Source organism: Festucalex cinctus, chromosome 9 (genome assembly GCF_051991245.1).
Source record: "Festucalex cinctus isolate MCC-2025b chromosome 9, RoL_Fcin_1.0, whole genome shotgun sequence".
NCBI lineage: Eukaryota > Metazoa > Chordata > Actinopteri > Syngnathiformes > Syngnathidae > Festucalex > Festucalex cinctus.
The window spans coordinates 2,250,914-2,277,593 of record NC_135419.1 but is presented as its reverse complement, the minus strand read 5'-3'; the positions used below and the strand labels follow the sequence as shown (position 1 = coordinate 2,277,593).

General features: G+C 39.8%; 1 protein-coding gene across 1 annotated transcript; it reads left to right on the top strand.

The window, feature by feature from the left end:
* The first annotated feature begins 6,728 nt into the window (after window positions 1-6,728).
* LOC144025757 (progesterone receptor-like) lies at window positions 6,729-17,651 on the top strand. The gene is made up of 9 exons (XM_077532078.1): window positions 6,729-8,081; window positions 9,178-9,314; window positions 9,539-9,655; window positions 10,549-10,653; window positions 10,760-10,966; window positions 12,008-12,152; window positions 13,225-13,355; window positions 13,478-13,629; window positions 16,682-17,651. The coding sequence occupies exons 1-9, from the start codon at window positions 7,258-7,260 to the stop codon at window positions 16,862-16,864; spliced, it is 2,001 nt and encodes a 666-aa protein (XP_077388204.1). The 5' UTR covers window positions 6,729-7,257; the 3' UTR covers window positions 16,865-17,651.
* The last annotated feature ends 9,029 nt before the right edge of the window (window positions 17,652-26,680 follow it).

The following is a 26,680-nucleotide window of genomic DNA, read 5'->3' as shown; positions in this document are numbered from 1 at the left end:
AATGTCGCTTAGTTTAGTTTGGCTATGATCGCTTCAGTTGTAGGGAAAATGTACCGTTCTCTTTTAACAGCCTTTTCAGGTTGACACAAAGGTGGCCTTCATCTATACTTCACTTCAGGACTGGCACCGTGGGTGCACAACCTTCTCTATTATGCCATTTTGCTCCATCCTGTGAAACTCCTCTTTTACGTTTGGCAGCATAGGAAAAGGAACATGCTGTGCTGTGTGTACAGCATATATGGCTGATCATTGTGTTTCAGTTGTATTTTCACTGGTCCGGTCTTTAAAGTTCAGTGACTTTAAAGCGATACAAGACTTATAACTCGTTTTCCAGTGTTGGATTAGGCATTGTATAAAAAGAATAAAAGTGCAAACATCTCTGCCATCTTATTTATTGATTGATTGCATTTTTATTTATTTTTTATTTTTATAATTCAATCTCTGGTGTAATAACCTTATTTATCGATTGATTGAATTATTTTTTATTCTATTATCTGTTCTCATTGCTGCTGGACATGTAAATTTCCCAGAGGGAGCCATCCCAAAAGGATCAATAAAGTCAAGTCTAAGTCTAAGTCTTTATTCCAGGAATTTTCTTTTAAAGTATCAAAATAAGAACATAAAAAAAAAAGCGATTATTTCAACTTAATATTTATTATTTCGACCATTAATGGGCCAGTTCATACAAGTTTGATAGCAAGATTAATATTCAAACTTAGAAGAAAGTGCTGCACAGCATTCCCCCAAAAAATATGGGGAAACCCCTCCCCCTTCGAGCCAATTAAAGTCTGCCACACAGCAAGATTTTGCCACCTCAACAAGGACTTCAAGCTCCAGACTCATTTGAAGTGGGTACAATCAGGAACACCATAACCAGCCCAGTGGGCCCCAGATGGGAGAAAACTGGGTTGTCCATGTGGGTTTTAGCTAGAGCCCATTTGAGACCCAACTCAAGCCCATCTGCGCAACAACAACAAAAAAATGGTTAAAAGTAACTACAAGGTGATTCAAAAAGAATGCACCAAAAATCATTATGTGATATTTCATTCCCCAAAAAAAATGACAGACAACAGAAAACTATAGCTTGGACACGTGTTATACATACCTTCAAGTTTTTTATTCCCAATTTTTTACTTGTTTGACAAGCACCACCACCGGCAGCATGGACAACATCGAGCCAATATGAGAATTCCGTCCAAACGTCAGGATGTCGCATTCCACCGTGTTGTTGATTTGCAGCTGTTATTTGATCTTTTATGTCATCGATAACTTGCTGGAAGTGTTGGAACATTAAATCCCGTATTTAAGAAAGGGCCTTTTCCTGAGTGAAAACGGCCTTTAAAGGTGGCTACGAGAGGACCTGAGGTCTCTGGGAGGGCAGATATACTTGTAGTATTCAGTAAGACTTGAGTTTCCACAAATATCCTGTGTTTAATATCAGAATGTTCTTCCTTTAGATACACAATACGAACGACATCGTCACCTTCAACCACGATGGTGAAAGAACTTTACATTCACCATCAAATTTAAAAACAAAACAAAAACACAAAAAAAAAAAACTTCTTTGTAATATTCTCCCTGCAATAAAACACAAAATGAAGTATATGTTTCTGCTGTATATCCTCACTTGCGTAACAAAATGTCGCCATTTTAAATTCACGCCATTGAGTCGTTTTCTAGGTGACATTTTACCATCTGATCATTCGCAAGTACTTGTTAAATAGTGTGCCTCATAAATCACTGCTGTGACTAGTGAATTCCCCTGCTGCAGGATCAATAAAGTCATATTTTATCTTCAATGAAGCATTTGAGAGAGAAAGAAGGACAAGCAAGACAAAAAACGCAAGTGCGTCATCGAGAACAGGACATGACTTTTTTTTTTTCTTTTTTTTTTTCTTTTCCCCAAATGCCCCCAGAAAGTATTGCAGTGCTACCATGTTCAAAGAATATTTAACCAAAGGGAAGGCTTGTGTGACTGTTCCACTTACATGAAATGAACATTGAAGAGTTAGTTAACAAACACCATCTACTGTACCCTACATGAGTTGGCGTGTGTTGTCCATTCATCCGGAAAACTTGCGTAAGATTCGAGGTCGCTGATGTTGCGTGAGAGGGCCTGGCTCACACTCTGTTTGCTTTTTTTTTTTTTTTTTTTTTTTTTGAATTCCAAAGGTGTTTGATGGGGTCGAGGTCTGACCTCTCAGATTCTTCCACTCTTTATGGACCTAGCAGTTCCATTCCAGTCATGTAAGGTGAAGGTGAATAATGCTATGAACTTTGACGACATTAGAAAGTAGGGTACACACGTGTGTGTCTACCAAATTCCCAAATACGCTCAACTAGACGTGCCAAAAAAATAAGATGCACCCGTTTTTAGGCTGAGCGCAGTCGACTTTCGCACATTCTTTTGAGGACCTGCGGACTCCGGAGGCAGCAGTTAGTCCAACACCCAATGAAGGTGGAACATCATACTTGATGTTTTGATTCAGGTGACTGCTTTCAAGTGTTGTTAAAGGGTGTCATCTTTTTCAAATTGATTTCTCAAGAAAAAAAAGAAACATTTTCCATGATTTACAGCCAGCCTCACGTTTCTCTTTAAAACTCATTCGCTGCCAGTCCAGGACAAAAAAAAGAAAAAATCTTTGACGTCTAAAACCGTCTATGGCAGTGAATGTGTTAAAGTTGGATGTCCGCATGTTTTGAATATTCTACACAAAAGTAGATTTTTTAATTATGTGTAGTAAACGCTGCAATTTACTGTTGTTGCTTTAATACCAAGTTGATGCATAACAAAAAAGCTTTTTTGCACATTGTTTTATTGCGTGTGCAGGAAAAAAAATGAATCTTTGACGTCTAAAGCCGTCTATGGCAGTGAATGTGTTAAGTGGAGGTACAAAAATTTCCAGGTTAGGCATAGTGGGTTTGTCAGAAATCTAGACGTCAGATATAGACGAAGGTGCACAATCCAAGCACATTTTTAAAAAAAATTTTAGGCGTAAACATGAGAATATAAGAGCAGTTGACAGGTGACAATTACCCCCCCCGCCCCTTGCCATGTGGGGATTTCTCAAAATTGGTTAAGCTCTGTATGTGCTTAACGCGTGTCTCTGAAACCATCCCAACACGCCATTTGATGAATGTACAGAATTTGGTGGAAATTTGGACAACTAATACATTCAAAACATTTTTTTAAAGTATCACTGCAACATCGTTTCCAAGAAAAAAAGATTTACACATGAAAATTGTGATTTGATGACACTTTCATGGTAAATCTAACAAGCACGCGCTGCTTTTTAATGCAGACCAATATAGAAGAATGGTTACGTTTGTATTGGAAAGACTGTACAATGGTGGTTTTAGCCAAAGTGGAACAAGTAGTATTTATACTTGCCTGTGGATATTATGCACATTCCTCAATCCGATTTAATTCATAAGACATTAAATTGATTGCAACTTGACTGCTTTGGTTGTCTTGGAAGACGCTTCGCCTCTCATTTGAGCAATCTTCTTCAGTTTATCCACGTGGCGAGTTCGGATAGCACTTAGCCTCAGATGTGATGCAAACTATCGAGGCCAATAACACTTGTTGCGATCGATTCAATATAATGAGAAAGTACACATATCTATTGAAGGTCAATCCCTTGTAACACCAAAACCATGTGACCACACTCAACACACAATACCGGTCTTGTCTGTTGAGTAATGCTGGTAGTAGTAATATTTGTCCTCATTTCAACTTTTACAATATGGAATCACTTAGTGGAACTGCTGATTTGGTAATGAGGCGTGAGAGGGAGTTGTGCCTACATGGTCACCGAGGCAACACTCCATTCACAACAGCAGGTGTTCCTCCATTGGGATTTCATGTAAATACATTTCTTCGACATTTTTTATTTTTTATTTTAGTTCTTTTACCCATGCATGAATCATATTCCAACAGTTTTCCAGTCAATCAGGTGTCCAAAAGCTGAGTACACGAGCAGACAGCTTGCACCTGTTATGTTCTGGGGTTGGATCCCAAACACGCAGACATAAATAAGATTTGAACTCTTTATTCACATAAAATCGAGAGGCATAGAACAAAATTAACTAGACGAGAAACAGCGAGAATGTATCAAGAATCACGAGACGCTAAGATAACTTGGGCTGTGGAGGTACACAGAGGAACAGAAGTAATAATCAGACAAAAAAACACCCTCCTCAGACAGGCTTATATAGACACCGAATCGATCTGATTGGTTGTGGCTAGATATGTGGGTAACATGGCTGACATGGAATTATCCGATTGGCTGTTGTCCAGATAAAGAGATTAAAGATTCTTGACATCACATAGCTTCAGACCACATAGCGTCTGACCATTTGAAACTGGTCAGTTCAAAACAGACACTTGACCTCACGGTCATGAACCAAACATAAACCTTGCATGGCCCAAGCACAACCCTTGCATGACCCTAGTCATGACAGTAAACATAACACCTGCATGACACTAATCATGACAGTAAACATAACCCTTGCATGACCCTAGTCACGACAGTAAGCATAACCCTTGCATGACCCTAGTCATGACAGTAAACATAACCCTTGCATGACCCTAGTCATGACAGTAAGCATAAGCCTTGCATGACAGTAAACATAACCCTTGCATGACCCTCGTCATGACAGTAAACATAACCCTTGCATGACCCAAGTCATGACAGTAAGCATAACCCTTGCATGACAGTAAACATAACCCTTGCATGACCCTCGTCATGACAGTAAACATAATCATTGCATGACCGAAGTCATGACAGTAAGCATAACCCCCTTGCATGACAGTAAGCATAACCCTTGTATGACAGTAAACATAACCCTTGCATGACCCTAGTCATGATAGCATCAGATCAACTATCTGTAACAAAGTACAATTAATCATAGAAATACATTGACGGAGTTATTTTCACCCAGCAGCTTACTTTATAGTTTAAAGACTAGACTGTAATAGTGCAAGTTTTCGGGATATTGGAACATCCCCGCACTCCTGTAGGAGGTCACTGGAATTTCTGAGAGGACCGTAATCTTTATGTTTTGTCTGTTTTAGTGAAATGTGAGCAATATTTTCTCATATGTTATTGGCTGAAGCTTTTATTCTGAGTCAAGGTGAAGGTTCCAACATATGAATAAAAATGATGGATGGTGAAAGCATTCCTGTGTCGTCCAAAGCTGAAATTGTAACTGGGTTTTTTTTATTATCGAACTAAATCTTGCCTTTCCATCAAGACAAACAGGCCCTTTGATGCAGTTACTTTTCTGTGTGTGCCGGATTTTATTGGTGCTAGGATATATCTTTTAGTGGCCTTCATGAACTGGGCTCTTCATATTTAAGAGCACGGCAGTTTACTACATAAGTTGACAACGGACATGTACTGCTTTAACTACAGTAACTTAATTGTTGACATGGACGTTCATGCACATCTTATTCTAATATATCTTTATGAGTATCATCTGTCACAAAATAGGGATGTCCACTAAGGTTCAAGGACTGTGCTATCAATTGGGGGTAAAATATCTCAAACTTTAAGTGCTTCTGTCATTTATTGGTTTAAATGATGGGGGCTGTAATATAATTGATTGGTTTAAACCACCCAAAGTGTATCTTTGCGCAATAGCCTGCTGTACTTCTTCTCTTCTCTTGTTATTGTTGTTTTGTTTTGTTGTTTACATGTTTACTTAGCTTATTTGGTGTACGGAACATGAACAGAAGACATTTGTCAGATATACACCAAGAGACTATTATTATTATTATTATTATTATTATTATTATTATTATTATTATTATTTGTTTTGTTTGTTTCTGTGCAGAATTAGGCCTATCTGAAATGTATGCAGGTTCCAAATGTTCGGACTTTTCTTCACTTAGCTATTGCTTTGAATTAAAAAAAAAAAAAAAAAAGTTGATTGTCATATGATTGTTTTTTTGGGGGGGAGGGGGGTCATGCATTCATAAATGACACTATGAGAACTTTAATTAATTATCATCTTTAATCATTTTTTAAGCATTTTACTGAAAAGTGATTATCATCACAATGTATCCACAGTTTGCATTTTATGTGGATGGAAATGGAATTGAGATATTAAACCCCTTCTGATGCATCATTCCTTTTCAATAAGCATGCACACAACAAACGAATATAAAAACAAGACAGAACAATAAAAACAAACATAAAATAAACGATGAATATAGCTTGATAAGAATAATAACAATAGTGTGGCAGAACAATAAAATGCTTGATTACTAGATGGCAATTAGCATGTACCCACTTTTTTTTTGGTAATGAGATTTTCTATTTCTGGTGTCGTGACATTTTTTTTTCTATGATTATTATTTGAAGTAAGTTCGTGCCTTTGGCTCGAAACTACGAATTGATGGAGAAGTTATGTACAATTCACAGTGATGTGTTTTCTAACAGTGTTGCTGTCAGGGCATTTTTGTACGAAATTAATTAAAATACAGTATTGTAGAGTAGTGACGGGAGTCGGAGGCGGAGTGTTGAAGTCCAGAGTCAAAGATTGGCGTTTTATTGACATCATCAACAGCAACAACAACTCACTCTGCGCGAGGCTCACAGACCTACCAACATTTTGTTCTTTTATCCTTTCATCCTTTCATCCTTTCATCCCAACAAACTCCCCCTTCGTCCCAACGTTCCGTGGGTGAATTATGTTCTAATCACTACAGTATCCACCGTCCATCCATTTTCTGAACCGCTTATTCCCCACAAGGGTCGCGAAATTTAAAATACAGGAGTAGAATTTAAAGAAAAACAAGAGAGTGCATATGCCTTTGCATTGACTTTCTTTCCAAACGTGTCTCTCTTTCTCTCTCTCGCGAGATCTCCACGTCACTGCCAAATAACGAATTTATTGTATAGGTTACAGTATTTAGGGTTATTTGTCGCTATGTCCACGTGAACGCTTACAACAAAGTTGTGCTGGGTGAGTTTTTAAGTCGAATATGCGCTCCAGGATTTGTTGTGTTGAAAAACAAGGAGGAGAAAAGAGAGAGAGAGAGAGAGAGAGAGAGAGAGGGGAAAAAAAAAGTTGTCCAACCCGCGGATTCGATCATCAGGACGTCCCTTCTTTCCTGTCGAGAGCTGAGCTACGTCGGCGGCTCATCTGGACTTCCTTCCCCCCTGACACGACCACAGACTCATTTGGGAGGCGTTTGCTTCGCTTCATTTGTTGAGAGCTTGAGTCGAGGACGAGCGACGCCCGTTTGGGATGGATTTTCGCCCCACTTTGTCAGACTTGGACCAGCCAGGCAACTCTGCAAGAAACGAGCGAGATCGCTTCGACACCTGTACATGTCCGACCTCTGCCGAACTCGGCAGGGCCGTGTCCGTGTCCTTGGGCTTGGACGCCTTGTCGTCGCCGCCGCCGCCGAACGCAGCCCACGCCGCCGGTTCCACTTTCGCTGACTCCGAGTCGGATGTGGCTCAGACTTGTCGGCCGGCGGCGGAGTTCGGCGCGGCTCGGAATATGGACTCGCGGCGGAACACCGACCCGAGGCGGGACGAGTTCGGAGACGCGAGCCACGCAATCCAGCAGGTGAGCTGCATGGACCTGCTGAGGTCGGGCGAGGCTGTGACGCGCGGTTCGGTGATTTCCACGTTCGTGAGCAAGGAGTCCAACTTGTTTGCAAACTCGCCCATGGAACCGCCCTCCCAAATGGACCATCTCTTCGCATCCAAACTCTTCTCTGCCTACGCTGTGAACCCGAACTTGCACCGAGACACCAGGGGAGTGTTGCGCGCCAACGAACGCGCATACGGCCAGCCGAGTTGTGCTGCATCAGGTGGAAATCATTTGGAGTGCAAATATTGTAACTGTGGACAAGCCGGCGTCGGTTCTTTGCAGGAATGCCGCTGCGGCTGGCACAACAAGTGTGAGCAGAGTCAAGGAGGCGCGCGAGCCGCAGCAACGACGGCACAAGGCTACGGCCAAGTGGAAAGTTACCAAAGTGAACCTTTTCACGGGCAGCCCACTTATCCGTCAATCAAGACCGAACCGCCAGCGTGGATGGAGTGCACAGAGAGGGGCATCAGGTAAAAACACTGCAATGCAATCATTTGTTTCAAATCTTTCGCATGGGAGGGCAATCCTGCAGGAATTCTTTCCTACCATTCATTCATTCATTCATTCATTCATTCATTCATTCATCTTTCTTCGAATCAGGAACAAAAAGGAACATTTAGCGTGAACTATTCATCCGGTGACTGTTTTGGCCTGCCGAGCGTCACAGTTGGTCCTAATGAGAGCCTTTGTTTGTTTGAGTTTGTCCTTTTGAACTTTTTTTTTTCCGTCATTCTATTCAATCCTTGCTCGTATGTCGCTAATGTCGTGCAGGACAACAATATGAAAGTTGACAGTGCCACATCGCACGCACAAATATCGAGGAAATCTGTTTGGCCGAGTTCCGCCGCCTATCAGTATTACACAATTTGTGTCACAACACCATGTGCAGCTCTCAGCCTTGGCCCTGTTGTGCGCCTGCTCAAAGCTCACCCCTACCTTAACTTGTGCAGTGCTCTTTGTGCAAAACAGGTTAATATCAGCGGTCATGTAAACACGAGATACAGCACCTGCTGCTGATCCTGGGGAAGTCAATGCAGAAGTATTCTTTACGATAATCCGTTCTATGCCCTTTAATTGTCTACATTTGGTGGAATTTGTGCAGCAAAATCCAGCTGTCTTGACCAATCTCAGGGGGGCAGCCATTTTGCCACTCACTGTCAATGGAAATGACGTCACAGTTGCTCAGGTAACCGCCAATGATGGTTCACCTGTTTTCTGAGCTTGGCCATGTGACATTCGCAAGCAGAGCTTTGATTGGTCGTTACCTGAGCAACTTTTATGTTATGTTAATTCGACAGCAAGTGTCAAAATGGCCGCCCCCTGAGATGGATAAAAAAAAGGTGGATTTTGCTGCTTGGTTCATATTCCACAAAATTTTGTAAAAAATGTTTGTTGGTGTGACTTCGCCTTTAAAAAAGGTCCAAAAAGCTGCTATGCTTTCACACCATACACAACAATAAGAGACGTGTGTCTTTCATATAATCAAATTACTGTAGATGGGCAATCTTGGTAAAGGTCAAGCTCATTGACCAAAATCAAAACGCTGCCTTTCATGTGTGCGTTCAGGCCTGAAGACGTGTTTCCAGCGGTGTTCCTGTCAGATCGGCGGGTGTGTCAGGTGTGCGGGGACGATGCTTCCGGTTGTCACTATGGAGCGGTCACCTGTGGAAGCTGCAAAGTATTCTTCAAGAGGGCCGCCGCTGGTGCGTGTGACACGCACGGCACACGATTACTCATCCACACCCACTCGCTCGCTCAGCGCCGACCAGGGCACAACGACCTGAAATTACGAGTGCCAGCTACTTCTTATCAGCCAATATCTATATATATTGTTGCTTGTGGTGGAAGCAAGGGCATTGGTGAACTGGAAATTTAACATCTGCGCCCCCTTTTTTTTGTTTGTTTGTTTTGTTTGTTTTTTTTACAGGTAAACAGAACCACCTGTGTGCCAGCCGGAACGACTGCACTATTGACAAGCTGAGGCGGAAAAACTGCGCCTCGTGTCGCCTAAAGCGCTGCTACATGTCGGGAATGAGCCTCAAAGGTGAGAGGAAGTGTGGAAGTGTGCGTGCAGTCTAGTTAAACAGCAGGGTCAGCAATAGCCAATAAAATGTTCGAGCTGGAATACAGTGGAACGAATCTGTTTCAGCATAGTCCAAAAGTGTTTGTTTTTTTGTTTTGTTTGTTTTTTTGTTTTTTTTAATTATTGTTGTTTCCTACGGAGCATATTGAGTTCACTTGGGGGGGAAAAAACCTCCTGTTTTTCTGACAATTTTTTGGGGGAGCTTTGTTTTTTTGAATAATATTTTTTCTGTTTTTCTGAATATTTTTTTTTCCTGTTTTACAGATTTTTTTTTTTCCTGTCATAAAAAAAAATATATTCCCCAAAACAGAAAAAAAATAATACTTCGAAAAACAAGGGGAAAAAATGTATTCCAAAAAACAGGAAAAAAAATTATTCCAAAAAACAGGAGAAAAAAAATATTCCAAAAAAACAGAGCACCAACTTCTGTTTTTGGGAGTAATTTTTTTTGGACCTCTGAACTCCAAGTGACTTGTGACCTGGATTTATGACTGGATGTTTTTCGGAGTAATTTTTTTTTTTCTTCTGTTTTTCTGAATATTTTTTTTTCAGTTTTTTGGAATATTTTTTATTTATTTTTTTATGACAGAAAAAAAAATATTCCGGTAAAAAAAAAAAACTCAATAAAACAAAGCTCCCAAAAACATTAGTCAGAAAAACAGGAGATTTTTATATTTTTATTTTTTTCAAGTGAATGCAAAACGCTTCCGTAGTTTCCCAGCAGCCAATGACGATGAACCTTCCCACATGGTTGTAATAACGACCGCGGCCTGTGTCTGAAAGTCTGCCATCGACTATCTATTTGTTGTGCAGCCAGATCAAGCAACTCAACTTAAGACCTGTTTCTATTGTAGGTCGCCGACTGAAGGGAGTCGGACAGTCGACGAGCAGGGAAGAGCAGCAACCTGCAGCTGCCTGGGGACATGTCGAAGGAAGAGATGTCATTGCTGGGGCTCGAGGTGCTTATCAGCACACATTTGCCCATGTGATTTTTTTTATTATTATTATTTTTTTTAATCTCTTTTATGACTGCCTGACTGCTTTGTACGGTTTCCTCGTTCCAAGCTTCGCAGGCCGTGGTCGTCAGCATCCCTCCGACTGTACGCTCCCGCCTTTCCCTGGTCACCGTCCTTCAGGCCATCGAGCCTGCCGTCGTCAATGCGGGTCACGACCCTGCGCTTCCAGACAGTGCCGCCTCCCTGCTAACCAGCCTCAATGAGCTCGGGGAGAGACAACTTGTCACCGTTGTTCGATGGGCCAAGGCGATGCCGGGTAATTCGTCAATGTTGTCGTCAGTGGCTGACAAAATAAGACGAGTTGTTGTTGCCAGTCATTCTATAAACCCATCCTGCGCTTCAAATAGTCACCACTAGAGGGTGATGTGTCCATATCTAAACCAAGAATGTCACGAGAGGGCATTGAATTACACATAACGTCCACTAAGTTTGTGTTTTTGTCCTTTTTGACACAGCGTACGCTTAGATAACAATTTCAAAACTGCTCTAGCAGCACAAGTGATGTAGCGGTTGGCACTCCTGCCTCGCATTCGATAGGTTCTCGGTTTGAATCTCAGCTTTGAATGTTCTCTCATGGGGTTTTCTCCTCCCACATTTTAAAAAGGAGACACTGCCACCCACGACAGCTTTGTGTTTTCGATGAAAAGACACACTTTATATACTCTATCAAATGATTTGTGAAATGAAGAGAAAATATAGTCAAGACATTGACAAGGATTAGAAATAAGGATTTTAATTTGATTTTTTTCCCCCCCACCTTCACACTTTGCTTTCATCAAAGAATCCTCCCCATGCCTTTGGCATTCTCGCTGTTAATTTGTTGACGTAGGTTTTCTAATATCCATTTGCCTTATGACGGAATGAGCAAGCATCCTCGTACTTTCAGGACACTAGCGTGATAGTTGCTGGAAATGGGGCTCTACACATCTATATTGCCCCAAAACTCAGACATTTGCAGCTAAAATATTCATTTACCATATTAATAATGTATAGAGTGTAATTCTAATTCGTTTAAAGTTGAAAAAAGCAGTGCTTTTTAATTAAAAAATAAGGATTTATTTTCATGTATTTTATTTTACATAGAATGTGTAGAACCTTCCATACAGTCCCACAATTATAAGTCCTTTCGAAACCGGCAAGTAAGCTGCTGAATTGTATTCTCCACATTTGTTCAAATTTATTAACAGTGGTGTTGTGCTGCACCCGATATACCGTATATGGTTATTATAGCATTGCTAAAACAAGAAATGTGATAGATTTAAGTTTTTTGTTTTGTTTTGTTTTGTTTTGTCTACAGGCTTCCGCAACTTACACGTGGATGATCAAATGACCGTCATTCAGTTGTCCTGGATGGGGGTGATGGTGTTCGCTCTGGGTTGGAGGTCCTACACCCAAACCAATAGCTCCATGCTCTACTTTGCTCCAGACCTTGTTTTCAATGAGTAAGTCACTCTTACACATTGTTTGATTGTTTGACTGGATTTTTTTTTTTTTTTTTTTGGTGTGAGCTATTTATTTATCTCCACCTTCGTTTTTTTTTTTTTTATTAAAACTAAATTTAAATGTAGTAAACGATAGGGAGCAATTTACTTTTTGTGAGGTTTAACTTTTTAAGACATGCTGATGACCTCAAGTGCTCTCTGAACATTGTTAGCATTTTAAAACAAGGACTTACTAAGATAAAAAAACAAAAACATTTTGTTAATCTGAAAAGTTGTTCAATAAACATATGCTGAAAAACAATTGATATCGGTTCTTCGGCCTCCTTGACTACTACCAATCTGCCCTAAAAAAAAAATATAGTAGGCCTATATTGGTCTATCGCTAGTGCAAAGCAGATGATCATCCTAATTTTATGAGCTCACAAAGGTTTCGAATGTGCATAAAAATAAATGAGCAGATAACGGGTGGATGCATTGACATTAATTAAACAACTTAGTTCTGTTCTTTTACACATCTATGAGTATAAATGTGGATGCAGAGGGATCACCTACAATAATTAAATGTTTACCTTTTTAAAACCTGCATAAGTGCACAAAGAATTTAGTTTTTCTTGTTGCATTTCTATCTAAACGTCCCTTTCCAGTTCTGTTGTGTATTTTACTTTCGAAACATAATCAGCATGCATTGAACAACCCGTGCAAGTTGTAATTCAGTAGTCTTGCGTGTTGAAGGCACGTTTTTTGTTTTGTTTTTGGCTCGGAGGCCGTAAGCCCGCCACAAGCAGCCCGAGCAACGACACAGCGAGCGTGCCGGTGCCACTCTTTTGGGCTTCCTCTGACCTGCATGGTAATGGATACGCCTGCCCCCGTTTCCGACCTCGATTTTTCTCTCTGTCTGTCGTTCTCGTTTTCCATTATCCATCTCGCTCATCTCTCTCACCTCTTTTTTTCTGCCGTTCGTTTTTTTCCCCGAGTTCTCTCTTAACTGACCCAGCGTGAATCTTCTTTTCTCACGTCTCGTGCTCCTTGTTCTGATCCTGCATTATTATTTTTTTGGGATTCTTCCATGTAGCCAGCGGATGCACATCTCCAGTATGTACGATCACTGCGTGCGAATGAAGATCCTCTCCCAGCGGCTCTGCATGCTGAACGTCACCCAAGAGGAGTTCTTATGCATGAAGGCGCTGGTCCTCTTCAGCATCAGTGAGTCCGCGCCTGAAATCGAAACAAGGAAATGTCAAGTCGGCGTATGAAGCGATTCCCGAGAGAATCGACTGAAAGGACTCTTGTCGACTGTGCGAGTTATTGAGTTGTTGTGTTGTCAGTGCCGGTGGAGGGCCTAAAGAACCAGCGCTGCTTTGATGATCTGCGGACCTCCTACATCAAGGAACTGGACCGCTTGGCCAGCCAACGTGGGGAGAGCACCCGGACACAGAGGCTGTTTCAGCTCACGCAGCTGCTGGATTACCTCCAGTCGGTAATACACCAAAAACACACCATACTTTGTAGGGCCGCCAACCTCACGATACGATACGTATCGCGATACAAATGTATCCCAATACATGCGATACGTATCCCGATATTTTACATTAATTTACTTGCATTTTATAATAAACGTCATATGTATACCTAAAGGATATGTTTATTAAGCTGGATGACAAAAATCTTTTTGTTCGTAGCTCTTCTGGTTTACCACCAAGCGGCATGCCTGGTCTCAACGTGCATGCAATGCAGAGCAAGGAGCAGTTTTCACAAACACACCGGGGAAAATTTACTAATAGGCATGAGCCGATATGAGCAAAAATATCAAAGTATTAAAATTACAGCTCTAAAATGTGCTTATTTTAAATATTTGGGGAAATAAAAACAGCATTTTTTTTTCATGTAGCACATTCTATTTCGTTTTTTTAAACAGAATATAAGAAAATTGGTACATTAAGACAAGTTCCATGTTAAGTTTATAAGTAAATAAATGTTGATATTCTTCCTCTGCTTTCATTTTTCTTAGCAAGACACAGTGTCCAATCACCGGTGAGCTATTTTTGCATTAATTGAAGGCAATTAACTTCAAAGACGCTGCTGGTTTTTATTTATTAGGTACAATGCAAGCTGCAAAGGCAAACGTTAACTGCCTAATTAAAGTTAACGAGCAATATCGATTCTGATGCCTGCGTATCAATACGTGTATCCGCCACGATATATTGCCGTATCGATTTTTTGAGCACACCCCAAATACTTTGACGTTGAACTGGCGTATAAATATCGCTGGCGTACAAAATTGTTGAGATCAAAAGTTCTGCCATCCACCAGCGGCCGCTTATCCCTAATATCCCGACTTGACTTCATTATCTTCCCCTCGTTCAATTACATCCAGACTTGAACAAAACCTCTCAGCTTGTAATTTCCCCTCCTCGTATGTTGGAAAACTGCCCCCGCGCGGTGAAGAAATTCTCCCGCCAGCAACCGCCGACGGTTCATGTGACTCCAAGTTTGACTTCTCTGTTCTGCTTATGCAGCAAGATCAAGTATAACTTGACTGACCTCTTCCCGAGGCACAGCTGCGCACACAAGTCGAAAATCAAGTGGTCTATGAAATTGAATGCACTTCTGCAGTGGTTATCGGACTATTACTACACAAAGTACCACCGTAAAAAAAATACTTTGCTCTCCAACTGCCATCATAAAGATTAGCACTAAAACATGTACATTTTGAACAGTAACACACACGTCACTTAAATATAATAAGATAAACGAACCGTTTAATGCTTCAATGAAAATGTATTGAACACAAAAGTTAAATAAGCATCATACCTGAATAAATGATTTATTAAAGGTTTCATGTATGGATGGATTACTGTATTAAATCTCACATACAACTGAACTGCCCTAAAAATATATTGCATGTAAAGAATATATAAAAAGTCCTGTACTGGATAAAAAAGAAAAAAACAGGCTGTATGCATAGCCACATCGAGGTTTGACTGCATTTTGTGCTTTAAATGTTGTGCATTTTATTTGTATTTCATTCAGTGACTGTTTTGTGTACGATTAGCGAGAGCTGGCTTACCACTAACAATTTTTATACAATACGGAGCCCCTAAGGTGAATTATGGTAGAAAAAAAACAAAAAACTTTGCGTCCCCTCGCAAAACAACTTATCTTTCTTTTTAGCTGGTTGTTCTGGAATTTAATCTTATTATAATTTTAAAACTGCAAAAAAATGGTTACTATTACAAATTTATGTGTGATGTCGCCAGAAACCATTCAAAATTACTTTTACCATTTGGAGTCTTGGCCTGTTTTATTTAGGTACATATCACTGCTAAATTTTCATTCATTCAACTTACATTTATAATGTAATTCAGTACATTTAATTATGTAATGATGGCAACTTTGTAAACATGGAATCATACTTGTGTGCTTTGTAACCTTTAGCATTTATTAGAATGAGAATCATTTTTTGCACAGTGTACAACAAACTGAAAACTCAAAAAGAAAAATGTGAAGCGTCTTAAAATTAGAATAGATGTTTTTAAAATATGCAAATAATATATACATATAAATACATATTCATATATTATGTCTGTCATGGGTATTTACATGTTTAATTATTGAATATTGAATATGCATGAATACAGATGGAGAAAAGAATGAGTCTTGGTGAAGATGTCACCACTAGAGGGCGTAAATGAACAATATTTCAAAAAAGTACCCATCACACTGAAAAGCAATTGTGATGGGGAAAATGTAAAAAAAGATTCTGTAGCCTACAAATTCTAGGATTAAATTATTCATATTCTTACAATAATTGTTGTTGTTAGTAGTGAATGTTTGAATGAATTACTTTATTACAGACTTGAGGTCCAGACACAAACAAGCCAGATAACACAATATAAAAACCAAAATATAGCAGTAGTAGTAGTCGTAATAATTTGAAATGTATTGGAGAAGTTTACAGAAAAAAATATATTGCTATTATTAGTAATACAGTAAGTAAGTCAAATGTGCAATATAACTTGAGTTGTAGTACTATTCCAGTCATTAAAAAAAATAAAATAAATAACACTCAGCTCATCTTTATTTACCTCGTGCTTTCACAACAGTTTAAAACTACAGCGTTACCAGGAAAATGTATTTTTTTTAAAAAGACTTTGTAGACAAACATTTATTCTACCTTTATGTCGTTTTTCCCCGTGAAGAACAGAGAGGGGTGTCGACTGTAGCCAACCTGCCAGTGTATGATGAATACCTTCTTTTATTTTAAGTTTCTCCCTTGAGGCTCAAACATGTCACTGTCTGCACATCTCGTCCGTCGAGCGAGTCTAATTAGCTGCATTATACATACCGCAAAGTCTGGTAGTGCGGCGCGAGGCAATGCAAGCGGATTGATGACAACTTTCAAGTTGTCTTTTTTTTTTTTCAAGAGTCACCTTTTCCAAACCCGACGTCACAACGCAGGCCTCGCTCGACGTGTCTTTTAATGATCGTCATTCTTTCTTTTTCTTTTTTTTTGCCTTTCCCTTGCGCAGCTTGTGAAGAAGTTGCATCAATTCACCTACGAGCTTTTCATTGAAGCTCAGTCCCTGCAGACGCGCGTCAACTTCCCGGAGATGATCGCCGAGATTGTGAGCGTCCACGTGCCACGGATCCTCTCGGGCATGGTCAGACCCATCTTATTCCATAATACCCCGAGAGCGGAGGGGCCTCTTTGATTGCGCTGTGTGTCACTCGAGGACCTGCCACGCCCTCCTTTGAACAGTTGTGGTTAAAAAAAAAAAAAAAATGTCAAGAATGATGGGCCTGCCCAATGGAATGGATGTCAAGATTGTGTGAGGTACCACATCTGGATGAAAACAGGGAATTGGGCTCCTTTTTTTTTTTTCTGTCTAGTGTAATCTAATTACATCTAGTATGTTCTTCTTTGTGCCTGTTCTGTGTCAAGTGCGCCAAATGTTTCTGTGGCCTACCGTGGCAACACGATCATTCATTTTGAGAGGTAAATTGGTAACTGGAAGATACTGTTTGCAGAGTTAAATCATCTGTGCGCACTGTTTTATGCACTAGCTTTTTTTATTCCCTGCTTCGTTTTTTGGTTTTGTTTTTTTTTCCCTAATATGTGCACCTTAAGTTTATGACTGACATTTATGGCTCAGCATACATTGCAGTGAGGGTAACTACTTTTTAAAACCTTTCTAAAAGCAATGTTTTGTCCATATATTTGTACAATTTTGATGGTAAATTGAGGAAAAAAACAAAACAAAACACAAAAGCAGCCCACACTGACTAGCAGTTGGCTAAGTATACTTTAAAATTTGCTATTTTTTTAACTTTAATTTTGACTTTTACACTGTTGGAATTTTTCTACAAGTGAGCTTTCTTAAAGTGTTCTTTGCAAGTGCTTTGTTGTGAATCACCATGTACTCATTGTAGCTTCTGATTGTGAGGTAAGAACGCTGAGATGTAAACGTCCAGCGAAGAACCTGTTCTTCTGTGACATGTAATAAAAATTGAATCACAAAATTGTGTGTTTGGTGGTACAGAGGTCGAGAAGTTATGCAGACGACGAGCTTTTTTGTTTTCATTTTGTGACTTAGTAAAACAATAGTATATAGTACAAAAGCCTTATGATAGTAATGGCATTAAATGGGATTTAATTCCATTAGTGTTCGCATATTGGGTGCTCGCTATTTCCTCTGGTTTTTACATTCGTTTACTGTTTGTGTTCTAAACAAATGAGACATTTTTCAACAACAAATCTAATACAGTACAGTATTTGTTGTACTAAAAAATTAGCAAAAGGTTCAATGTATACAGTGGGAGAAATAATGATTTGATGGCCTAAGAAATTAACGTTTTCACATACACTCCCAACATTTTACAGAAATGCTTTTGTTTTCTTTCTTTTCCTTGATTTGATGTTCATCTTCTGTATCTGTGATTTTGCTTCCATCTAGTGGCGGCTTCTGGAAATGCATGTGCCGAATTGGACTTGTCTGTTTGGTCGCCATCTGTTGGATCCATTGACATTTTTTCTTTGAAATGTAACTGGACACGTATTCACTTCTGCCGTGGCGTTGCCTCAATCGCATGACGAGTGTCAATCACATTGTGACAGACGGTAGATATAAAGTATAGCTAGTGAAAAATATGTCAGAAAAAAAGTTTCAAATTGCCAAACGTAAGTATTTTAAAAATAATAATAGAAAATCAATGTCAGTGCAAGCAAGTTTCTTCAACAACTTCCTTCCAATTCCATTCATTGGAAAGTCTGATGTGAAGGACATCGCTTGCTTGTTTGTGAATGTATTCCTTGCGACTCTCGCCCCTGTGGCTTTCTGTAAAAGGAATGGCGTCTTGTCGGTTTGCAATAATCAAAAATGTATGTGTTGATGTCCACATTTGAACTCAGTTTAGATTCCATTTCATTTGGGTGTTTTTCCGAGTCTGCTCTGCATCAATATTACATGCCTACTCTAGCAGAAGAGGGATTTTTTATTTTTTTTCCCTTGTTGGCTAATGTCAACCGCAGAGAGCACAAACACAATGGCCGCAAACAAAAGTTAAAACTACTTCCTTATGTTGGGAAAAATTAACAGAAGGAAGGAGTTTGCTGAGAAAATGACTGAAAAGTATGAAAATGGAGCAGGGTTTGGATTCGGCCACTATTTGAAACTGGTAGAGTTCAACACATGTTGCAGGAACTGAAATGAAACTAATATAAACATCAGGCTCCTGCAATTTAGCGTTTACAAGTGAGTGGACAACAATTAGAAGGCAAAGTTGGTAAGACGACACTGTTGAACGTCTCGTTTCGGTGGCCTGTCTAATGGAAGGTGATTCCTACTCAAGTAGCAGTCCATTAACAACCAATTAAGTTCCTATTAATATTTTACCAGACAGGGCCTCTCATCCTGATGTGTTTTAAGGAGCTTTTTCCCAGGAGTGCTTGAACATGAGCAGCTTTTAGCGCAGCATAAAGAGGCCTGTGTAATGGGGCTGGAGGAGGAGGAGGAGGTGGAAGAGGAGTGGCAACCTGATAGCACTGAGAGGAGAGGAGACGACGGGCTCCTGCAGCTGGCCCGGCCCCGCTCCCAGCCAAGCCTGCAGAGCGGGGGCCAAAGCGGCGTTAGGAAATGCTTGACTTTTATGGCTTGGTCACAGGATCAGCCATGAGTAATGACCTCAAGTCATGTGTGTTGAACACAAATATGTTCTGATATTTTAAGATGTGACTGATGGGTTTCGTCTTGTTTACTTGGAGCAGAGCAGTAGTTTTGCCCGTCGGGCTTTCCAAAGTGACCCTCCGAAGAATAATGTCCACTTTTCGGGCTTTGGTCTTGTGTGGCCGATGTTCCGGGCCAGTCCGGTGGAAACTCCCTCGCCTTGAGAGAAAAAAAAAGTGAAAGCGAGAGGCAGAGATCGAGGCCATTATGTGCCTGCAGCCCGGGGCGACTCCCGGCGGATGAGGCATTTGTCTTCGCTTGAAAGTATGATTTATTTTTCCGCCAGTCAGAAGGGTTATGTTTGTCACCGCACACTGAAAGGACTTTTGGAAAATAGCAGCAGAAGCAGAAAGGGGAGAGAAAAAGAATGTTGACTGGTTTTGGAACGCCAGTTTTATGTCAAAGAGTTCTATGGTTTCCTTGTTCAAGATCTCTCTTAGTCTTCATTAAGTTCAGTTAATCATATGTTGCCTGAACCTTGCTTGTAATTTATCAGCATCTGCGTGTGGATGATTAAGGGGGGAATGTGGGAAGAGGGGAGATGCGGTTGTATCGGGTTCCTTCCACTGGGTGTAGATGTAGTCTTAGATTTTTTCTCGGGCTGATTAAGTGTGTGCGTGTGCGCGCAGGGAGTGCACTGAGGAGGAGAGGAACTTCAGCTTTAATTTCCCCCAGCTCCAGATATTACACCCCCGCGTTCCCTGTTTTTATTGGACCAGAGACCAAAAAACACCAAAGTGTTTATGATGCATTAAAACATGGTTGGGAAGTGGAGAGTGCAATTGTAAATCTATACATTTGGCCCCGTCTGAGAAGACATGCGTCTTTTTTTTTTTTGTCTTTTTTTACGGCATTGTGTTGTTTTAGTTTTAGCAAGTGATGATCGTACGGTTGCGTGAGATAGATAGATAGATAGATAGATAGATAGATAGATAGATAGATAGATAGATAGATAGATAGATAGATAGATAGATAGATAGATAGATAGATAGATAGATAGATAGAGAGCTAGCGAGCTATATCTAGCTATATCTGGCGAGCTAGCTAGCTAGCTATATCTAGACAGACAGACAGACAGACAGACAGATAGATAGATAGATAGATAGATAGATAGATAGATAGATAGATAGATAGATAGATAGATAGATAGATAGATAGATAGATAGATAGATAGAGAGCTAGCGAGCTATATCTAGCTATATCTGGCGAGCTAGCTAGCTAGCTATATCTAGACAGACAGACAGACAGACAGACAGACAGACAGACAGACAGACAGACAGATAGATAGACAGACAGACAGACAGACAGACAGACAGACAGATAGATAGATAGATAGATAGATAGATAGACAGACAGACAGACAGACAGACAGACAGACAGACAGACAGACAGACAGATAGATAGATAGATAGATAGATAGATAGATAGATAGATAGATAGATAGATAGATAGATAGATAGACAGACAGACAGACAGACAGACAGACAGACAGACAGACAGACAGATAGATAGATAGATAGATAGATAGATAGATAGATAGATAGATAGATAGATAGATAGATAGATAGATAGATAGATAGATAGAGAGCTAGCGAGCTATATCTAGCTATATCTGGCGAGCTAGCTAGCTAGCTAGATCTAGACAGACAGACAGACAGACAGACAGACAGATAGATAGATAGATAGATAGATAGATAGATAGATAGATAGATAGATAGATAGATAGATAGATAGATAGATAGATAGATAGATAGATAGATAGATAGATAGATAGATAGATAGATAGATAGAGAGCTAGCGAGCTATATCTAGCTATATCTGGCGAGCTAGCTAGCTAGCTATATCTAGACAGACAGACAGACAGACAGACAGACAGATAGATAGATAGATAGATAGATAGATAGATAGATAGATAGATAGATAGATAGATAGATAGATAGATAGATAGATAGATAGATAGATAGATAGATAGATAGATAGATAGATAGATAGATAGATAGATAGATAGATAGATAGATAGACAGATAGATAGATACTTTATTAATCCTCGTAAGGGGAAATTTAGTTGTCAGCAATAGCATCAGGAAAATAAATGCAAATAAACAATAAAAACATACATCTCAAAAGTACTCATTGTATAAAAGAAAAGAAGAAAAGACACCCGACAGTTTACATCAACACTGATTATTATAAAAACGGATAGCAGCTGGAATAAAAGATCTCTTAAAACGCCATTTATCATATTGGGCAAGCGTTTTTGTCAAGAGACCACGGAGGCCGGACCTCGAAGCTGGACCAACTGGAGGTCAGTGCATGGGAAAACTGGAGGCCTTGTTGAGTTTTGGGTGAGAGCACAAGAGGAATGAAGGTTGTGATTTTGCCCTAACGACCGTTTGAACAACAGGATGTGCAAAGAGACCACGTTATATTCTATTAGCTTTGTTTTTGTTGTCGGTGAAGTGTTAATAATGTGGCTCCGCAGCGCTTCTAATGGACAACGCATGCTCCGAGCTTTATCTTACTGTCAAGAAACAGCCTTCATACCTGGAGACGCATTAGCAGGCTCTAATTAGTGTAAATATTTCTCCCCAGTATTTCCTCACCAACCCAGCAGTGATTAGCCATGTGTTTTTTTCCGCAGACTTTGGATCCGTTTTCAGCTTTTCAGCTGACCCTCTCCTTTTCGGTCATGCTTGTGCACTCAATTTACCCCCTCGATCGCTTTCCCTTCCTCCCCCGTTTTCCGAGGGCCTTCACGGCGCTCCGGCCATCTTCGACTTGATTATTTCTGCACACAGTATTTTTTTGCGCTGCACCCTTCGTCGCTCCCGCATCCCGGCGCAAACACAATGTGACAGCAGCGCCACAGCACTCATTTGCAGCCATCGCAGGACAGATTTTCCCCTGTGCGAAGCTCCAGCGTGCAGCTTGATAGATGGCAATCGTACATTTTTCGCTGTTGTTTTCTTTTTCTCTTTCCACATTCACGTGTGTGCTCTAAGTGTAATGTTTCCTCTGTCAGTAATGCGTCCTAAAACAATGAATTATAATATTACTGGGCATTGCTTCCATTCCCTCACATTTTTTTTTTTTTTTTACATTTCATACACTCTTAGCACGTCTTTTGCTTTTTTTCTTCGAGTCACTGCTGCTCAGAATGCATGGTGTGTTTGAGGCCTTCCATTCCTGTGGTACAATACGTCTTTCCTTTGACATAGTAACTTCAGTGGCAGGACACACTTGCTCAGATATCATGGACGTAGAATTAATCCGTTCCAGTGTCAATCTGTCACCATCATAAAATGTTTCCGTATGTACAGGCAATTTGGGAATAAGGTTTTAACATTATTCACTGTCACACTCAAGGACATTTAAAGAGGAAGTCAACAAAAATATCTTCTTTACAAAAGTATGTTCTATGCATACCTACTAGTCTAAAGTTTTATGATTAATATTGTGCTTGTGGAATATGAATTAACAAGCAAAATCCACCCGTTTAAAAAGCCATCCAGTGAGAGGTCATTTTGCCACTTGCTGTCGACAGAAAACGACATCACAATTTGTTCAGGGGCTCATGTAACGACCAATAACGGAATCTTCATCTATTTCCTGAGTTTGGTCATGTGATGTTCACAAGGTGAGCCCTGATTGGTCCTGAGCAACTGTCATTTTCAGTTGACAGCACGTGGCAAAATGGATGGACAAAAAGGGGCTGTCAAGACTCTATCGGTGACCCGGCACGATCGGTGATCTTGGATCGCCAACTACGGCAACACAACACACTGGAACAAAAACCTTTATATGAGCACACGATAGTGCGCGTTTGTAACAACACGATACAATATTTAAAAAAAAAAAAAAAAGATTTTTGATGCATTATAAAGTAACTTATTGATGCATTTTAAAGTAACTAAGTAAATTTTAATTATATCGTAAATAAATAAATGAAGACTCACTAGGAATATAATGGGGTCAAAATTATAACGTTTATCTTTAAAACCTGTAGAATTAAAATCGTTTCTTTATAATGCATCAACAATCTAAGTTTTTTTTTTTTTTCAATGTTGTATCATGTTTTTACGACCGTGCAGGCGCATATACAGGTATTTTGTTCGAGTGAAGTTGCCGTAGTTGGTGATCCAAACTGGCGGGATCTTCTGCGCATGCGCGTCACCGATTGTGCCGGGTCACCGATAGCGTCTTGACAGGGGCCGATTTTCCTGCTTAATTAATTGGTATTCCACTTACGCATATTAATCAGAATGCCGTGTTGAGACGAGTGGGAGCACACAGAATATATTGTTGTCAAGAAATGTTTTACAAGGAACAGCACACAAATGTTGTACGCTATTCTAGCTTACCAATATTTATACAACAAACACTTAAATGCCAAGTCATTACAGCGATGTCAAAAATTGGACACAAGTCACAAACCACCCAGAATTTTGCGACCAAATGTGTTAGTGACATGGACACTCCCTCTTATTACAGCTAACAGGCTACAGATTGCATTGGGAACAACATTAAATGTTTGCAACCGATATAAATCAAACCGGCTGCTGAAACATCCAATGACACTGCAGCTATAATAACAGTGAGTGCTACTTCTGATGTCTTTCAAATAAATATCAATCTTAGTCAGGAAACTACAGCATGTAGCTGGATAAGCAGAGCCTGAAAAATGTCTCGATGGAGGCTGTTTTATTTTATTTATTTATTTTCCAAAGAATATTAGGAGATGGATTTGGCAGCTTTGTTATTGAGCATATTTTAAACTTCTAAGCTTGTAATTAGCTAAAAGAGATTGTTCAAAACCGTAGCCTCTGGTTATACAAGATGCACTTCATTCAAACTGACTAATTATTTCAGAAGATAGCGGGAGGGCTAGACCTCATTCGACTAAAAGCACTCTCTGTTCATTCTGCTTTTGATACACTTTATGAGCGCCAAACTTGTTCCAAGATATGTGGGATCAACAGCAATTTTCAGCTAATTATTAAAGACCGCCCAAAAAATGTCATGTCATACAGACATATATATATATATATATATATATATATATATATATATATATATATATATATATATATATATATATATATATATATATATATATATATATATATATATATATATATATATATATATATATATATATATATATATGTGTGTGTAAAAGCATGTAAACAGTTTGTGTCAGAAGATGGAGGCAGGTAAAGACAATGAAATTCCACTCTCTCAAATGTCTTTATCCAACCCCTAGTGCTATGTGATTTCTAAACTTTTGGACCCTACCTTGTTTTAATCCAGAAAGGACAGTCACTCAAAGCAAAGCGGTGAATTCACCAGACATTTTCCTTTATTTAGATGCAGTCACAGAGATCTCACAGACCAGGATTGCATAAATACAAAATGGATGTTTTTTTGTTTTTTTTTGTTTTTTTTTAAACAAACCATGTACTAAATAAGAACGAGTGACAAGAACAACCATCATACGCTGAAAGTGCAAAAATGTAACTTTTGAAATAAATGAGGTAAAAAAAAAATTTAAAAAAGTAAACCATGTTCTTAACTTTAACTTTGATGAGGAGCGGCATGCACACATGGGTAAGTTCAACTTGATATTGTATTGACTATAAATCTTTTGCCTCTTTTCCTTTGCTACCATCTCCAAAATCTTGTAATTGTAGCTGTTGCCTCCGGCATGGGATATGTGTCATGCATGCAAGGTCAAAAGAAATGCACACACTTAAAGATTTCAAATATTTCTCCCCAGTCCTCAGAGGATCGGATTGTTTTGCGGGAAAAGCATGTCGTGGGGTCAAATGATTGAATTATTAATGGAAGAGCTCTGCAGTAACAATCAGCCATGTCTATTGTGATTCGAACACGATATTCTCTCAGCCCGACTGGATTCTACCATGTTACAATCCAAATCCAATAATGCCGAGTGTGCAAAAATATCCCCCTCAACGCACATACTCTTCTATTGTTTCACCAGTAGAAGCAACTTCAGTCCGTTTCCCTCTCAGTGGAGAGGATTATTGAGTCTGCAGAATTATATCGACTGCTGTGCATCGTTTCCAAGGACAAAGCAATACATTTTCATCAGAAGAGCGAGTATAGTAGAGCAATTCATAATCACGGGACTCTTTCACAATGTTTTTCCGCGCATGTGTGTGTGTTTGTGTGCGTTATTGTGCGCGGTCTGGCATCCGTCACAAAACTCCAATCTCGCTTCTTTTTCGCCGTGCCAAATATGGATTTCGCTTCTGAGCATAGTTGGAAATCAACCAAGCCGTTCTAATTCACATTCATGACTCACATTATGGAAATGTGGGCAGACAATACAACGTTGCCACATTAGCATTTGTAAAGAAGGAGTACACTGCGAGAGGTGCAAGCATTTTAACCTTCGTTAACACACTGGAGATTAGACTGAAAGTAATATGTATAAGTTGCATTTTGATGTTTTGAAAAGAAGTTCACTGGCTCTCATCTGTTCCCGCAGGCCCTTTCTCACACAGCCTGTATGGAAATGTGTGTTATTGCAAAAACCCCGGTGATGGATTCTTGACCTCGGCTCAGGAGGATTTCTCAGTCTGTTTTGAGAATGGAGGTAGAGCAACATCGGGGAGAGGGAGAGAGAGAGACGGAAGGTCACCGCGTTAGCATTTATTATGTGACACTGCCAGAAAACACAACTCTTTTCGCTTTGCGAAACATAGCAGGCCGGACACACGGGATGACAACTTTACTTAGGAGACGGAACCCAAACAGATTTGTTAATGCAGCTGCTGAAAACTGTCCCATTTACGGCCGTCCCTCGGAGTCTCCGTTTTGTTTTTCCCATTTGTACTTGCCTGTTCTTTTCTTTAAAATGAGAAAAATGGAAACCCGAATAACATTTCAGAAATGTACCTCGCTTGCAGGTACACTTTGAAATGGATATTATCGAGAGAGAGAGAGAGAGAGAGAGAGAGAGAGAGAGAGAGAGAGAGAGAGAGAGAGAGAGAGAGAGAGAGAGAGAGAGAGAGAGAGAGGAGCCATTTACTGTAATGTTTTCAAGGCTTCTATTCTAAACAGGAGCATTTGTCAAGCATACTTGCATCATTCCGTCATGTTTACAGTCCTCTCAAAGCCCAAAAGACGTCCTCTGAGGCCCAAAATGAGCTTGAAAAAAAAAAAAAAGAGTATTTTGTTGCAAGCCCCCATCTAGTTCCCAACTTTATGGGGAAATAGAAAACAAAAGACGACACATGTAATTATAGCGTGACTGAAGAGTAAACATGTCTCGTGCCAACG